At 41.8% G+C, this 12,792-nt stretch overlaps 1 protein-coding gene across 7 annotated transcripts in view; it reads left to right on the top strand.

Moving 5' to 3' along the window:
• Nucleotides 1-12,792, top strand: part of add3a (adducin 3 (gamma) a) — a 104,984-nt gene that overhangs the window by 65,662 nt on the left and 26,530 nt on the right. For 5 of the 7 annotated variants that reach the window (XM_087841915.1, XM_087841913.1, XM_087841912.1 and 2 more), the window contains exons 1-2: nucleotides 1,169-1,577; nucleotides 5,945-6,189. In XM_087841915.1, coding sequence (XP_087698041.1) covers nucleotides 5,995-6,189 — 195 coding nt within the window. In that variant the 5' untranslated portion in view covers nucleotides 1,169-1,577; nucleotides 5,945-5,994. Of the gene's footprint in view, nucleotides 1-1,168; nucleotides 1,578-5,944; nucleotides 6,190-12,792 lie in introns of those variants that run through there. The other 2 variants (XM_087841911.1, XM_087841910.1) reach the window with 1 other exon arrangement.

The raw sequence follows: 12,792 nt of genomic DNA, 5'->3' as shown, positions 1-12,792 counted from the left end.
TTTCGGGGTTTTTTTTGTTTGTTTTTTTTGGGTGAACCACCATATACCTCTTTCACGTAACGACAGCAGTTAACTTTCAGCAACCACCCGCCAATTCATTCCGTCGCCAACTGGTCTCTAGGCTTGTGTGATTGGAGTCTGTTAAAGAGTCTGCAAGATGTCCGACAGTGTTAATATGAGAATAATGTAGGGAAGAGTTGATGAATTCGTAAAAAGTGTACGGGTGTATTGTGAACTTCCTTTTACATTCTTAGTGCACACAGCACCCACTTTTTAAAACTCGAAACACACTATCTGATGTAGTGCACAACCTTTCACAGTGTCCTAACCTGATTTTCGTCACATTGTTTGGAGTTCATGCATGAAAAACAGCTTTGGTGATAAAGAGAGACGGAAAACCAGAGGACACATTTTTCATATTCCTCACCAGCATAGAGTGAAGAAAGAGAAAATGCTTTGAGTTGCTTTTGAGCAAGTTTAGGGAGTGTAGAAATACAAGATGTCGTCATGGCTTCAAAAATGGCTTTAGAGATATAATGAACAGCAACAAGTATGAGGAAAATGTATAGGCAAAGTGAGTAGGGCCACAGACTTGCAGAGAGCTGTCATGTGACAGATGTATTGACAGACGGGTGACTGAATTATGGCATTAAATGATACTTTTTAACAATGTTCTTTTGTAAGGCTGTTGGTATTTGATTTTATCAGAGAGCCAGATAGCATTGATTCAATGGGGCAGAAGTGACAGTGAAAGCCGAGCAGTTTCTGCTGCAGCAGGTTGAGCGGCTGCAGTTATGCTGCTTCCAGCCAAACTAATAAACACTGACCTTTAGTACAGTCGCCCAGCGAGGGGGGAAGGACAGCAGTGGGTGTGAATGAGAGACATAAAAAGAAAGCGAGCGAGAGCGGATAGTGGAATGTGAGGGATGTGAATGGATCAAAGAAAAAAAAAAGAGAGGAAGAAAAAGGCTAGACGAGATGGAGAGAGAGAGAGAAAGAGGGAGAGAGAAGGCAGTGGAGGAGGGGAGGTGTGATTAGTGTGTGAGCCTGAGCTCTGATTGGTCAAAAAGCCTGTATGTATGCCTTTGCCTGATTCTGTGTGTGTGTGTTTTTAGCCAGTGGGCGGGGGATTAAGCTTGCATCACGTGGTCGCTTTAGCTTCTTTTCCACACAAACACACGCCCCCATTCACTGAGGGCACGCACATACACAGATCCTCTCACATACACACTCACAGCTGTTGATACTTCTCTATCTGATGAACGCTAGAGCAGCCAAGACGGGGAGACTGTAAGAATCTGGGAGAATCTGCTGTCTGCTGGCAGCTTCACCGAGGAGCATTTATATGGAAAATCTGCAGGGACGCGTGGACGGACTGGTTTTCTGATCGCCGCCTGGTTATTCGTATCCCGCTCTTTCTCTCTCGTCTCTCCCGGCTTCTTTCTGGGACTCACTGGTGGAATTTGTGCACGGGCACCGAGCAGCAGTGAGAAACAGAGACATGTGTTTTGCCTCAGCTGCCTACTACTACTCCCCATTCTCTCCCATTCACTGACCAAGTAGGAAATAAACACAAGGTTGGTTGTGCTTGCATTATATTTGTGTGTCGGCTGCTTGTGTCAGTACACCTGTTTGCATATTGTGTATGTATTCCCCCTGTCTTACGGACGGATGTTTTTGTTTCATTCATCCGACTTGGGATCTGTTTTCTGCTCCCACTAGACTCCAAAGGTTACTATCCAAAAAACCGATTGGCAATTTTAGGGGAATTCCATGTTAGTGCGGCTGCCAGGGCGCTCAGGCATATAGACCTCTGCACTGTAAACACGTCTGGCAATAATAGTGCACTGAGTGTGAGCACCAGAGAAGATTAGCTCTGTGAAGGAAGATAGCAGGGAGTGTTTTAGAATCCTTATAGATGAAGTATAGAGAGAAACATATTAGACTGAATATATTTGCAAGTTAAAATGCATCCACAGTCACTAGTCATTGCTCTAAATCAAGATTTCATAAGAAACCATCAGCTTAAACTGGTAGCCAGGCATTACCCTGTGTCATGGGTAACGCTTGCTGCTGGCACAGTGATGGATTCAAGAGGAGCTTTCCTCATCTCATAGCAAAGCTGCTGGAGGATCATGTAAGCTGCTGAGCTTTTGGCTCAAACATTGTCCTTCAGTTTCACTGCTAGAGCTCTCACGCAGGCGTGTTTGGACAGGGAACGCACCTACTTGTCTCTGTGTGTTTGGGTGTGTGCATTAGGAAAGTTTACGCTACAGGTCACTGTTTCGCAGCACTCGGGAATATAATTAGCGGCGCACAGATTCTTTCCTGGTATTGTTGTTATTAGGGTTGTAACACAACCCAAAAGGCAGTTTGTCTATTTTTAGAGGTGGCAGAGATGTAGGCAGGCTTGCTTTTGAAGTCCATCTGCCCCAGCACGATAAAGACAGTAGCTGCATGCATGTGTGTGAGTGGAGAGCCCGGGCAGTGTCACTCGGCCTTTTAGGGAGTTTCTGTGACTACATATGTTTACTCATGGCTTTTTGCTTTACTCCTGCCTTTCTAGTAAGTTTGCATATTGTATACGACGAAACATCAGAGTGAGATGGATAAAAGTGAAGCAGAGCAGAGTCGAAGGACTGGAGAGAGGTCTGTGTAGGCTTCTAGATTAGCCAGCTGTCATCAGATGAAGATGGAGAGTTGTGCCTTGTCTCAGGCACTTGCTCTCCATTTCCAAATGTCAGAAGTATTGGTGTGTAATGGATGAGTCCTCTGTCTTAGAGATAAACATTGAGTTCCACTAATGGAGGCTGTCCACAGAACCAATTCAAATACAAGGAAGTGGTCAGTTGAACTGCAGCGAAAAGTCACAAACATGTACGCATCCTTAATTGTCCTTTTTTCTTTCGCTGTTTTTTCTCGTCTATCTCTTCTCTGCAGCAAATATTTTCATACTATGCATAAATAAGATTTTACATTAGGTTGTAATGAACTGTAAAGAGTTGCTTTGATGTATTTTGGCCGAATAAGATATTTCAAGTCATTCTTTTAGCACTTTAAGTTACTTTCTGTCATTTTATACATGAAAGTTGTATTGTACAGTTAGTTTTTATGCCTGACCTCTTATTCTTACCTGATAGTTAAGGCCAAGCTCAATTTTAACTCGCTGCATTTGTTATCTAACTAACTAAAGTCACATTGAGCATTCTTTGGTTCGTAGCAGTGATTCGTGGCACTGTTTTATAAATGGGAACTTTTTCATGGACAGCTTACCCTCAGATGAAGACATGTTGTCTGTTGGTGCTTCTAAGCGTGCAGATGGAGGAAAAAGAGGAAGGGTCACTAAAGGTCTCGAGGTTGTGCTCGCCTCGGGTGCTGCAGTCACAGTCTAGTGCACATCAGTAAACACAGCCCACCTCATTTATCAGCCACAGAATTGTGAAGTTTAGATCGACTGCAATAATAGCGTTATCATGCAATGCCACACTTTAATGGGCATTGCCTTTGTAAATTCCAGTCTTTCACTGAACAAAGCTCAGTATAAACTGGCATCTTCAGTGGGCTGCATTCAAAAAGTGTAAGCATCTGTCATCGAGCATGAAATTAAGATTATAAATGTTGCTGGTGTAATGTGAGGATCGGGTTTCATTCTTACTCGGATTAATTGTGCGTTCTCTCAAATGCGCACACACACACACAACCACCAGCACCACCCCCACCGCTCCAAAAACGTCGATTCCTCTGGATCTGAGCAGACTGAGATGATTCGAGATGAGGACAATGATCTATTGACAGAGACTGGGGGAGGTGGGGGCGGGGTGGTGGAAGTTCATGCTGGGGACTGCTGAAGTTGTGACAGAGCAGGGATGGGGTGGTGTATTCATGCGTGTGACTGTGAGTGGGGGGTTGGGGGAGTCGTTTTATTTTGGTGAAACTACAGCTGTTGCATTCAGCCACGCAGAGATTCCAGTCGGCAAACTTTATGCGTGAGCTTCTACTGTCAATCACACCTTCCTTAAATGCATTTATTTACACATCTGTCAAGTTTCTCCCACGTGGTATTCCTCAGAATACCTGCAGTAGAAGATATAGGAAAAGCTGTGGATATAAAGCACGGAACAGGACAGAACAGCCAATGCATCTATATACAAGTCTTTATATCAAAGTCCTGCTCTCAAAACCTTTTGTCTTGGGCTTTTGTTGATCAGGCCTGTGTAAAGTTGTTCAGCAAGCAAAACAGTGCGGGCAGGAGGATGAATTCAATATCATGTTACATAACTCTGTGCTGCCCAGCTGCCTTCAGTTAAAGAGGATTTTACTTTTTGGGAGGCTTTTATTTGTTTTCATAGTATAAATCAGAGCTATGGCAGGGAGATCAGGCAGACAAAGAGTGGTTTCCTGAGTTCCCAGTGGATTCTTAGAGGTAAAGACATATAGGAAATACTGATGTTTAATGGATATTTGAGTAAACACACAAATTGAGTGTTTTTTATTTCAGCCTCGGGGTTCAGGCTTCTTCCTGAAGAGAGAGGGAAAAAGCATAAATAAAAGCTATCAGTCACACGCCAATGTGAGTGATGAGTAAGGAAAATATTGGTTAATTTGTCATCCACGTGTGAAGAGTTCGTTATACTTTGTTTTGTGTGTGACTCTCGTCTAATCTCAACCACAGTTTTAATTGGCGTTTGACCTGAATGAGTGGCTTAGTGGCGTGTGTCAATCCAAATCACCGCTCAAACCCTGCTGTTTCTTATAGTGTTAAGCTAAGATGACAACGCTGAATTGAAATACAGGAGGACTCGGTGCTGGCACAGGAACCTATACATTTTAATTCTGGTGCTGTCAGATGACTACTGGATTTTAATAAAAAAAAAAAAAAGAAAGAAAGAAAAAAAAAAACTTCGGATCTATTTCCTGAACTTTTTTTTTTTTTTTTTGCGCTGTCATTCTTCTGTTGTCCAAGCCAAGACACCATCTGGTAGCGATCCCATAAGCTCCGCCTCTTCATGATACACCAGCATCTTACCCTGTGGCACTGTAACTGCCGCTGCGTATGCTGACAAGGGCTCCTGGAAGATGCAGTGTTTATTTATTTTTAAATCTCTGTTTGCATTTTGTTTTTTAATCTTTTGTATTAGTATTTTTGTTTTGACTTTATTGGCTCTTGGCCTGAAAGCAAAGCGCTGAAGTCATTTTCTATTGTTGCATTTACCAATTCCTGCATCCTGCAAAATGCTTGTCATGCCAGTTGACCTGAGAATGAACAGTGGGAGTAAACCACCTCAGCAGTCAAGGTCTTGGATGTCAAAACAAAATTCCTCCCGCCCCCGTTTGTATGCTTTGTTAGTTGATCTGTCAGTGTGACCTAACCAAGACCTACATGTAGTCGTGACTCAGCGAGTGAATGACATGAACTGCAGGATAGAACTTTTTATTTCCATCAAACCGAAGAGTAGCACCTCTATGATATAGAGATAACAGGGACTTCCTTTTCCTGTTTATGATACAGCATGCCTCTGTGTGTTTTCATCTGATAAAAGAGAGGTGGTAGGCATAACATTTTCTTACTCATCATTGGTCTCATTTATACTACGTGCCTTTAGCTAATTTTAAACATGACTGTTTGTTGGCATTCAACTAACTTTCATTGAAAAATATTCATGTTTAAGAGTGACAAAAGTATAAATCCTGTGATCGATACATGGCACATTTCAGCTTTTGCATTTTTCCTTACAGGCTAATCTGACTTAGATCTTGATGCCCGTTTTATTTGCATGCTACACCTTTTCCTGGTATATTACCACCCTTCGTTTTATGTGCATAAAAACCACAAACACCCTGAACAAATGTTCTTTTAAGGTAAATGTTAAACTCTCCTTGCTTGCCTTTTTTTTTAAATGACTTGATATGTGTCATGTAACATGTCAACCTTTCTGCTTTTCAGGTGACGGTCAGAGTGGCAGCCGTAGAGCAAGCAAGTGAGGTGAAACAGGCATGAGTGCGGGCAGCCATCAGGGGGTGGTGACCACCCCTCCTCCGCCTGGTGGAGGTACTAAGGAGCGCTACTTCGACCGGGTCGACGTGAATGATCCGGAGTACATCAGGGCCAGGAACATGTCTCCCGACCTCCGACAGGACTTCAACGTTTTGGAGCAGAAGAAACGTGTCACACAGATACTACAGAGCCCCGTAAGTTAAGAGAAAAACACATCATTTTGTTTCTTTTTAAAAACGTAAATGTTAATGGTAGTGACCCCTTAGTGCAAATTTAGAGACTGAGCAAACAATTTTTAACACGTTGAGGTTTTAAAGACATCGCTAGTGTACGTTTGCCTACTAGGGGATACTGCCTATAGGGGAGCAACCTCTAGATGGATAGACAGTGTATATGTTAAAACACAAAAGATATCTCACAGAGTTTTGTATGTACAAAAAGTGCAGTGTGACTAATAATAGATACACTGAATATTCTTTTTTTTTATTAGGTATTTATCTTATGTAGGGTATTGTAGTGTGCAGCCTCCACTGTCTCATACAGGTGATAGGTGGTGTTGTCCGTGAAGGTTATTAGCTTTTGTAACATCCTTGTCTCACAAATAACCTCTGTGGTGTCGAGGAAACGGAGCCGGCCTTATTCACCAGTTTATTGAGTCGTTTCTGGTCCTGCTTCATGTTGCCACCTACTCGGCAGACAACTAGATAAAAGATTGCAGAAGCCGTAGCTGTGTCGTAAAGGACCTGCACACCCCAGAAGACCTCAGCCTGCACAGACATCGGCCCTTCTTGTACAGAGCTTGAGTGTTTTCCAAGCAGTTCAACTGTATCAACCAACACCTTAAGTGGCTGAATCCTCCTTTTACACAGTGCAGGGCAAATGTGGTAAGCAGCCCATTGATGGATATTTTTGAAACGGATAATAAGTTTCGGGTTGCTAACTTGCTGATGGGCCTGATTATGGAGCATCATGGTTGCAAACAATGTTTGTAGTCGAGGAAGCTTTAAGCTGCAGGATTGGAGAATCTACCGACTGGCAAAAAAGCCTCTCTTTGTGGGATTTATATGCCCTGCTCATATCTGCATTGTTCTTTATATTCCAGGTTTTCAGATTTCTTGAATGCACTGGCTATTAGTCTCCAACTATAAACATGAAAGTAGATATCAGCCTATTCATATTTCTGTGCCCCCTGATAAATGAGCTGCCTGTTTTACCTGTTTGGTGCTTGCTGGAACGTCCTCTTGCCTCCCACAACTGTGAACAAGATAAACAGATGTATGTCTAATACTTTGCCAAAAAACAGTAAGTAATGCTTTTTTCCCCCCAAACTTAATGGAGAACTTGTTTAAGCAAAGCAAAGGTTTCACCTCACTGACTAAATGTTTGTGTAATCGGTTCCCCTTTTTCTCCTTTGTGTCAGTTATTATTCCCTAATCAAGGGGTTTCAAAATAAGTTACAGCAGTGAATGCATCACATGTGCTTGTGCGTTCATGCTTCCCTTGGTATTATGACACTGGCTAAAGAATCACAGCAGTCAGCAGCTGGCTTTGCTCAAGCTTTAATATAACCACAAGCTGCCACACCCTCTTTCGAACTTACCGTTGAATCTCTTCAAGTGCCCTCCCACTAATAGCACTCATGTTAGGTCAGGTTTTTTTAAAGTAAACAACTCCTTGACACAAATCTTAGCAAAGACAACTAATGTTATCCGATTTCCTTTCCTTGGAGGTCTGAATTCTTAAGAGTTACTGTTTTATAGTGCAGTTAGATGTTTGAGCCTCCTGGCAATCGCACACTCGATTTTTATATTTATTTTATTATTTTAAATAATCGTTCATTGTTCTGGAAAGGTAAAGCACCGTGATATCTTATCTGTGCTGTATTTTATTGTTGGCGCCAACTTCAAAATGTAGGGTGAAGATTGTGCAACACAAGGAAACATTTAAAAAGTTCAGAATCACAGAGACAGAAGTCGTCTTTTTTTAGCTCTATTTTGCACGCATATATTATTTTGTGCATTTTTGAGCATAAAATTTGTTTGCAAAAATATCCCAACCGTCCTTATTGAGAAAACGCAAGTTCTTGTAAAGACAACACACTGTTGTGCTATCTTGCTATTTGTATTGTGCCCTTTGAACAGTTGCATCACTCTGTGTGGAGATTTTACAACAGGGCCTCTCAGCCTGCACACTGGCGTTATTTACTTTGCGATATTGAGTCAAGGCTGGTCTTTAGCTGAAATGTTTCACACTGTTTACGATGGGACGCAGGTGCAAGGTGTGTACATGTGTCAGCATGCATTTGTACTTGGGATTACTTTAAAGTAACAAATACACTTATTAAAGAGTCAGCAGGCACAGACAAATGATAAGGCTGGGGACAGGATCAAGTTAGACGTTACACATGCAATGAATGATGCAGATGCAAAACAACCTTCTAGAGAAGGAGAGTGATTGTGTACAATCCAGGAAGTGGCTTACCAAGCTTTTACTACCCAACACTGGGTAGTAAAAGCTTGGTGGTTTGACCCATGCTTTTTTTTTTTTAAGCTTTAAATTTGATCTACATTCTGCACATGCTCAGAGTGGTTTTCTTGGCATGCTGTATTTTGTGCCAGATGTCTGGAAGGGCAGTATCGCTGCTCCTGATTCAGGTTTCCACTTGATCCTCTGCTGGCATCATGTGTGTGTCAGAGAGAGAGCGGGAGTACCGCAAGCAAGCTGTAGGAGAGAAAATGACTGTCTACTTAAAACGGGGCACTTAAATGCAGACAGTTTGCTGCAGAGCGTTCTTGATCCAGAGCCGTATGGATCAGGCCTTTTTGTGGTATGTCTCTGACTTCACTGCTGGTACAGCCGCACTGATTTAGATTACTGAATTAATGGCAGAGGAGGTCAGTGAGAGAGCTGCCTGACATTATAACACCAGTGCAAGCAAAACTAAACTTTCCAAACTAAACTAACTAACATTTGTATTTTCAACATGTCTATAAATGCTTGATTATAATTTTCAGCTATTTTTCTCATGTGGACATTTTTACACCAAATACTTTTTAGTATCAATCTTGAAAAGACATTTTTTCACTTGTAATATTTTTATTATTTAACATCTGAACACCTCAGGTTACCCTTCACTATTATTTGCAACTGCATCTAACTGTGTGTGTGTGTACTTGTAGCTTTGCCTGTGTGCTACAGTGGTATGTCTGTATGGTATTCCTGCTTTATGCGGTTTTGAATTTGAGCCAAACAGCTTTCAGTCAGCAGTGACAGGTGGCTCCTTTGGCTTGTATAGTGTTTGCAGCCTGTACATGAAGACAGTTAGTCTCAGTGCTTCTTTATTCATATTCAGCCGTAACAACAATAAGAAGTGTGTGTGTGTGTGGCACCAGCTGGACACAGGCTTATCTCCATTTCTGTCTTCCTTCTTTCTCAGTTTGCACTTTTTCATTCAACTACAGCAACCAGCTGTATATACTTTTTTTGCTTTCCTCATTTCTCTCTCCATTTTCTTTCTCTATTTGTTTTCATTCCAGTGTTATGGGTCTAGTGGCTGCTCCAGATTACATGTTTGTATTGCTCCAATGGCAGGTTGTATTTAAAGCTGGACGAATATAGACTAGGCAGGTCTGAATCAACTCAGCTGACTTGATCCACTTGCCTCATTCATTCAGCTGTGTTTACATTTAAAGTCTAAAGTCAAACCTTGAGCTGTTCAACCTATCCAGCCATCTACTGTAGAGCTACAACTGTGATTTTTGCTTGTGTGCGACAATGACGGGCATACCAGCAGTGTGACAAAACGGAGATGGCTGAAAAATAATGACTCGTCCTGGTGATGTGATGACGTGATATTTAAAGCACTTAAAGAGGGACGCGGCCAGGTTTCGCCAGTAGCCTTAAGATAAACAGTAGAACATGTTTTTCTGCTATAAAACTTCTTGTTATTGTGTGTGTCAATCATCTGAAGACGGAATTGAAAAGGAAGATCTTTCTACTTTCTACTGTTTTTTGATGATTTACGTAGTGTTTTCTGTGACATGCAATGATTAGAATTTGCCCCGCGGTGGCCTTTGAGGTGCCTTGGGGGGGTTTTTCTGTTTATGTTTGCAAGGAGGATTTTGATTTTGGCTGCAAATCCACGCTTCGTTTCGTCATGGCAGTAAAGCCTCTGTGTTTCCCCTCTAACTGCTGAGAACTAGGTTGGCGTGACTTGATTTGCCACTGTTGGTCCAAAAGGTTAAAATGCCATCAGAATGAGATTAAATCAGACCAAATTGAATTGGAGTTGTGCCTTCACACGCTGCTTCTGTTTTCATCTTCATTGCCCGTCTTGTTTTCTCTTGTGTTAATACTTTCTCCCCCTTTTCATCTTCCCCCCACTTCTCCACTTCTCTCCATCTTGTGGCACAGACTGTTCATCGCCTGCAGAAATGATTTACTGATGCCAAGCGGTAAATTTACTCAGCCGTATTTGCACTTGTCCTGTGGTTTGCAGAGGAAGTGCAATCCCCCTGCATGCACTTTCCAGAAAACACAAGTGGATAATTTATGGTGCTTTAGGTTCTGCTGAGAACCCCCTCGTGTGAAGCAAATGTCATGCCTGCTCTCATTTACGTTTTTTCCCTTTTTCTTGTTGTAGTCCTAAAGGTCTCATTTGATAGAACATTAGTGGCTGAACTCACTCCAGAGACTCTTTTTAAAAACCACCGCCTTTCCTCTCAGAGCCAGATCTTGGCGGCTGTGTTTCAGTTTGGCATTTCACAAGATCTTTTAGGTCTTGAACTTCCAGCCGTGAAGCAGCGCCCTCAGGATTACAGAGCAACACGCTGAAGTGTTACATCCACTTTGTGTAACCTCAAAAAGAGAGAAAAAATCCACTGGGTATAATCAAGTTTCTCCATATGGCAGCTTAACTCAATATAAATATTTTCATCAGAGATAGAAATGCTCTAGTCAAGATCCAAATTACTATGAAATGGTTGCATGATACTATTTAAAACTAGAGATGCACCACTAATAGTGACCTTATGAAGCTAAATAAAAGTGGACATATATTAAAAGATTCCAGTTCTATAGTTATATTCTTCAGCTATACTAGAGTAGCTTTGCATGATTCAACTCTTAGTCCATCCCCTGTCTAAAACGAGCTGTTTTGGCTCCATTCTCTTTAAGGGCACCTTCTTTTTAACCCAGCTGGCTTCTGATTGGCTGCCCCTTGTAAACATAGGATTGGACTTCTGTGTTCAGAGCCAGAGACTATGCAAAACCTGTTTGCTCTAAATGCTCGGTTCCAAACTGAAGACAGAGCTTTGGTTTTCAAATACATTTGTGAAAATTTGGTTGTATGGCCCTTTAAATAAAGTTTCTTGGAATAAAGTTGGTCTAGAACACAGGTGTCGAACTCCAGGCCTCGAGGGCCGGTGTCCTGCAGGTTTTAGATGTGTCCTTGATCCAACACAGCTGATTAAAATGGCTAAATGACCTCCCCAACATGTCTTAAAGTTCTCCAGAGGCCTGGTAATGAACTAATCATTTCATTCAGGTGTGTTGACCCAGGGTAATATCTAAAACCTGCAGGATACCGGCCCTTGAGGCCTGGAGTTTGACACCCCTGGTCTAGAACGTCTTTATGTGAACATTACTGCAAGGGGTTTGATATTGTGTGGCGTTATACTTTCAGGTGAGTGATGATGTGCTCCAGGATATGTTCTGAGATGGCAGTTTATGTATTATGAAAGAAGCTGGATTGGGTACAGAAATTGTTATCAGCAGATCTTTTTAATGCACAAAAAGACACTCAAACACTATTCATAGTTGTTTTCATACATTGATAAATTGTTAGATTGCAGTCACTATAATGCATTTCCTCTTCCCAATGTTTATTTCGCTGTCTGTAAAGTGTATCATCCAAGAAGAAAGTAAGGGGTTTATGCCGAGTGAGAGAGATGTTGCTGCCGTTGCTGTTGGGGACAAATTTTACTGGTGCAGGCTCAGAGGTTAGATGAGGAGGAATCAATAGCATTGGTAAGCTTGCAGGCAGGCAGCTGTATGCTTTGTAACACTGTCACGTTGGTGGCTTGAAGGAACGGCATTGTGCTGACATAACTGTAGAGGCTATGTCTGAAATTACAGGCCTCACCTGGCCTGTGCTTTTCTTTTTTCTTTTTTTTAGATAGATGCAGTTTATCACCAGCAACCCTGAAATTGCAGGTCATTGTGTTCCTTCAGTTTGGCTGTAATGCAAGGCTTTTTATTTTTTCAAGGTGAACGTAAACCTAACCTGTGACGGTAAATGATCCCAAGACAGTGTTTGTGGTTAATAGAAGACACCACACTACTTGAGACTTAATGTTCATCTTTTAAAGTTTGCACTGTGCCTGATTCAAGCTATTTGAAGCCTTGATTCACAATGTGAATCCAAGCAGTAACCTGTTTCGTATTGCACTCAGTTAAACTGTGTTGCAATGACTCATAGAAAACTGTAATTTTACATGAAGACATGAGCGTGTGTGTGTGAGGTAATGGTGAAACTATCGGGAGCAACACAGATTTCTTTGATGAGCACAAGCACAGACGTGCAAGGTCGACTTTGCTCCAACACTCTCATTAAAAAAAGTCCCGTCTGTCTTTTCCACAGGATGACATCAACAGTTTAAACGTCACCTGCATCTGCAACACCAGTTTTAACAGAAACGGTGGAATAACACCAAAAATATCTTTGTCTACTGGTCTAATCACACAAGACCACACAAGAACAGGGTTCAGTCAATCAGCTCAAATATGTGCATGAAAAA

Source organism: Neolamprologus brichardi, chromosome 6 (genome assembly GCF_056152115.1).
Source record: "Neolamprologus brichardi isolate AB-2024 chromosome 6, ASM5615211v1, whole genome shotgun sequence".
In the NCBI taxonomy this organism is placed as follows: Eukaryota; Metazoa; Chordata; class Actinopteri; order Cichliformes; family Cichlidae; genus Neolamprologus; species Neolamprologus brichardi.
The sequence above is the reverse complement of the archived record's forward strand: the minus strand, read 5'-3'. Positions and strand labels throughout refer to the sequence as shown.